This window comes from Cryptomeria japonica, chromosome 9 (assembly GCF_030272615.1).
Source record: "Cryptomeria japonica chromosome 9, Sugi_1.0, whole genome shotgun sequence".
NCBI classification, from domain to species: domain Eukaryota; kingdom Viridiplantae; phylum Streptophyta; class Pinopsida; order Cupressales; family Cupressaceae; genus Cryptomeria; species Cryptomeria japonica.
The window spans coordinates 483,854,874-483,859,831 of NC_081413.1; the positions used below are offsets into that span (position 1 = coordinate 483,854,874).

Below are 4,958 nucleotides of genomic sequence, written 5' to 3' on the forward strand. Positions count from 1 at the left end.
ATTAGAAACCCAAAATTGAAAAGAGACAAACAATCAATCATATATAGTGAGTTGTCAGCCAAAATACACAACAAAAAGAATTTCAATGGTGGCCAAGGATAAGACTCCTAACTTTATGCCTTGTGGAATCATAATCAGGAACATAGCACTTGTGGACTTTTTATTTGGAATCGACCAAGCAGGAAATGTTCTCTTTTGTGGTGACCTAAAATTCTGTAATCACATCATAAAGAGCACGATGATGGAAATAAACATGATAAAAGTTGGTCTCTCATTGGGCTAATCTTATTTCAGATAACATGTTCTATCTATTCTTTCTATGTAACAAGTCATTATACGTCCTTATAATGTGGTGTGTAAGATTTCCACTGGAAAGTGGGATTCATGAAAGTTGTTTGGAATTGAGGGTATATTTGACCTTTAAAAGTGGGGAAACAATTGCCATGTTCGATGCTGAAATGTGATAGTGAAGCACCACCCTCACTACTCCACACACTTGTAATTCCACCAGCTATCCAGATAGCTAATCAGAAATAAGTAGTCAAATCATAAACCATTCTAAATGTAAAAAATTCATCTTATAAAGGAGCCACCTAATAGCATGGCAATTGAGTTCTAACTTTCTTGTTTTCATAATGTCTTGCAACATTTTTGTCATCTTTCTTATATTCTTTGCAAATTGCTGCAGCCATGCAAGTCGCCCACTGTTACAAGGCTCCTTCTCTGCAAGATCCCTTGAAAAGCATAGAAAGAATGGCAATGCTGCAGTCCAAAGCAATTCAGATTCTGATATCAACCAAGACAATGAGAGTCACTTTTATCAACAGACTCTTGACCATTTCACCTTCACACCACAAATCTATGATCAGACATTTCAGCAGAGATATCTGCTTGATAAAAAGTATTGGGGTGGTTCCCAAGGGAATTTTCCCATCTTTGTTTTTGCAGGAGATGAGGGAGATCTTGTCTCAGATATACATTACCTTGGCTTTATGACTGAACTAGCAGTCCACTTCCAAGCTCTTCTCCTTTACATTGAGGTACTCATGCTATCTGCTCATTCATATTTAATCTCAACCCTTTCAGTAATGTACCAATAATATTTCAATGTTCATTACCAGTGCATTCAACAATTAACCTTCATCTATTAATAGATTTGGAATTAGAATCAGAAAGAGACTAAAGCTAGGAATAAGAATTAGGATACTAAGGATAAGAACATGTGTTCTATGTTAAGGAAAAGTAAAATTAGATGTGCAGGTAAGTTCGTTAATGTGGATTTAGATTTTATACTTTGATTTGTTTTACAATGCGAGTAAGAGGTGGAATGTAATGATTTGAATTGATTTGTTTTAAAATAGCTTCAAAGATCTTTCAAAAGATAAAAATAAATGTAAGAAATCTATACCAGTTTAGATCTGAGAAATATATCTACTCATGGCTGAGTTTATCTACTCATGACTGCAAACTCATTTAAACTAAGTTCTTTTTATGTTGTTTAAGTTTTCTGCCATGTTTAAGAATTGGCTTGTTTAAACTTTAATTAGCATCGATACTATGGATTGTCCATGCCCTTCGGGAGCCAAGAGGATTCTTTCAAGAATGCAACTACGTTGGCTTATTTAACTGCAGAGCAAGCCCTGGCTGATTACGCAGTGATCATTGTAGATTTGAAGAAGAACTTATCTGCCCAAGATTGTCCAGTGATTGTTATTGGTGGTTCCTATGGTGGAAGTAAGTAGTATGTTAGGAGAGGCTTTTAGTAATCAATATTTTTTTGAGTTTAGGTTTAGGTATATTTTAAGTGTTGATTTGTTTGGATGGTTCATTTGAAATTATATATGTTTTTTCAATATATGTTCTAAGTTTTAATTTGTTTAGATAATTCATCTGAAATTGCACTCTCTTCTCTAATAGAACCTACCTATTAATACAATTCAAAACGTAAACAAATTAAAACTTAAACTATATTATTTAAACAAAATATAAACTTATGAAAAAGTATCATATCAATATAAGCTTCTGGATTTAGCTGTGTAGGAGTTTTTTTTGCATCAACGTTTCGAATCACACTCCGTGATTCATCATCAGAATGAGAGCTATAGAAGAAAAAATATTGATTAATTTAAATGCTGTAGGAGATATAAAAGTATTATATCTTCAAATGCTGATTAATTCATTTGTGATGTTGGTTATAAAGTGTTGGCTGCTTGGTTTCGTTTGAAGTATCCACACATAGCAGTAGGGGCACTAGCATCATCTGCACCTCTCCTGTACTTCGACAATATCACATCTCCAGATGCCTTTGCAGAGATTGTTATCAAGGACTTCAAAGTAAGTCTCCCCATATTTCTTGTTTCTAATCTTAATCTTTTCTTATATGTTTTCTATTTAAATAGAAGATTTTAAGTTTTGATATTGTTTAGGTGGTTTATTTGAAATGACATTAAGTTTTTCAGTAGAGTCTATCTATTAATACAATTTTAGAAAAGTCATTCAAATAAATCAAAACGTAGAATATATTGTTTCAATCAAAAGTATTTTAATATTTCTACTAATTCTTAACTGATAGTTCTGACAATGATGTCGTTCCTACAGAATGCAAGCGAAACCTGTTATGCATCCATAGAAAGCTCATTGGCAGAGATAATCAAAGTTGGCTCCACAGCAGACGGACTAAAAACCCTAGCAAATATATTTGATACTTGCCGGTAAGATTTTTTCATAGACAAGTATCTATATTATCATTTACAAAATAGTATCACTTTAAAAATGTTTTGCCTGTAAAGTAAATTAAACACGTTACAAGAGAACCACCATGTAATACTAACCAGAACACTAGAAGGAAGAGCACAAGATTCACATTTGAATTACATAATATTAAATTTTCAAGAATCACAAACATGACTGCAGGGATCTCAGTTGGGCTACTTAAATTAAAGAATATCAAATTCATGCCACAAATCGGCAAATATTTAATACGTATTCCAATGTTTTAAAAAAAATGTCAAAGCATTACTAACAAATAACAATTGATCTCCAATATTCCAGGGTTCCTGAGAGTACGGACACTTTGATAGATGCATTATGGTATGCTTACGATAGCGCAGCTCAGTACAATTATCAGCATGTGAAAGGCGTAAGTACATGAAACATGAATTCTCTCCTCTGGGCATATGCAAGTTCATGGTATACATATTATTGCACAGTTTTTTCTTGAGTGTTTTTACTCATGGAATTAGGTTGGATTTCTTTTTAACGTTGGTTTTCATCAATGTTTCAGATTGTATTCTATAATCTATCGTTAAAATGAGATACTAACATTTCAGATCATATTTTATGATCTATTATCTGTTTGAGATAGTGAAAGAAAAGAGTTAAAATTGGATTCTTTCTTTTGTCTTTATAATCTATCATTAGAATGAAATACCAATGCTTTAGATAATGCTTTAGATGGCGCTATAATCTATCATCAAAATGAAATAGTGAAAGAAAAAAAGGTTCAAATTGAATTCTTTCTTTTCTAGATGTGTTTGTTAGCTGAAGGATATGGATAAAATATAATGTATGTCTGCATTTGTGTTCACATGATAGCTAAACTGATTACAGAACATATGGCTATATTAATTTGGCTTTTGATATTTGGGGATTCTTTGTATTTATGCAAAGAAAAATGACGTCCAAACTTCAAACTTTTGAACAGATCTGTGAGGCCATAGATGGGTTATCAAAAGGATCATATATTCTCACTCGTATATCTGCTGGACTAACCTATTTCATCAACAGCACCGAAGGGAATACAAACTGTTTTGATTTGGATTCAATTATCAATGACAATCAGGGATGGCAGTGGCAGGTATTGCACTTGCCTTCTCCATGTCATTCACAGCTAGCTCTGCAAATAATCAAGTCTAAATGTTAAAAACCTCTGATGTATGATTTTATGCAGAGTTGCACTGAAATGGTAATGCCTATAAGGTATACCCCAAATACAACAACATATTCTAGAGACTGCTGGAAGACTTATGGCATATTACCGAGGCCCAATTGGATTACAACTGAATTTGGTGGCAATGTAAGATGAAAATACACTTAGAGAAGATCGAGGAGAAGAAGAAGAAGAATATGTAGGATTAATATTGTTTGTTTTTCCTTTGTAGAATATGAAAAGAGTGCTGAAAAGCTTCGGGAGCAACATAATTTTCTCTAATGGCTTGAGAGATCCATACAGTGCAGGAGGGTAAAATCATCTTACAGACCAATAAAACCTTTTAGATTTTACTATTGGTTCAAGAGTTTTATATGTTTTAGTAACCCAATAGTTTATCTAAGTATTTTCTATTACAGGGTACGAGAGAGTTTGTCTACAAGCATTGTAGCACTCGCAGCAGAAGAAGGTAAACCAGAACTATTTTTTTATTTATATTGCATTACGTAGATTTGGTCATTTTGAGTCTAACATGGGTTTTACGTTGTTTTATGCATAATAAATAGGAGTTCATTGTCAGGATCTAGCTTCTTCCAGTTCAGATGATCCACAATCTGTCACAGAAATGAGAATGAAAGAGATTCAAATCATGGAAGACTGGATATCACAGTATAAAGTAGATCTCCTTGAGAGTGCAAACAAAAGCATATGAAGTGTTGCAATGCTACATGTATAGTAGTAAATTCTACAAGTTGTTGCCATGTTAAAGAAATAATATATGCATTTTAATAAATCCCAGTTGGATATAGTTGACTGTGCATCCCACGTGCAGGTAAAATCCTTATTAGGGTTTTATATGTTGGGTATGGTGGAGGCTTTGGGTAGATCAGCTATTTGATATCTGTATTTTGATTGAAAATATATGCATTATCAAAAAATGAAACTAAATGAGAAAAGTGCATTAGGAGTCCCCATAATGGCAACATGGCAGGAAGGCACAAAGTGAAATGTAAGAATGTAAGAATAAGCA

General features: G+C 33.2%; 1 protein-coding gene across 1 annotated transcript; it reads left to right on the top strand.

Moving 5' to 3' along the window:
• Window positions 1–600: 600 nt before the first annotated feature.
• LOC131057850 (uncharacterized) lies at window positions 601–4,721 on the top strand. Its single transcript, XM_057991993.2, has 10 exons — window positions 601–1,040; window positions 1,548–1,734; window positions 2,201–2,334; window positions 2,599–2,711; window positions 3,052–3,139; window positions 3,704–3,856; window positions 3,950–4,075; window positions 4,161–4,240; window positions 4,348–4,397; window positions 4,495–4,721. The coding sequence occupies exons 1-10, from the start codon at window positions 636–638 to the stop codon at window positions 4,638–4,640; spliced, it is 1,482 nt and encodes a 493-aa protein (XP_057847976.2). The 5' UTR covers window positions 601–635; the 3' UTR covers window positions 4,641–4,721.
• Window positions 4,722–4,958: the final 237 nt, after the last annotated feature.

Coding starts and splice junctions, on each gene's coding strand:
- LOC131057850 (XM_057991993.2), top strand. CDS start 636: ATGTCTTGCAACATTTTTGTCATCTTTCTTATATTCTTTGCAAATTGC. Junction 1,041..1,547: donor CTCTTCTCCTTTACATTGAG/GTACTCATGCTA, acceptor AACTTTAATTAG/CATCGATACTATGGATTGTC. Junction 4,398..4,494: donor AGCACTCGCAGCAGAAGAAG/GTAAACCAGAAC, acceptor CATAATAAATAG/GAGTTCATTGTCAGGATCTA.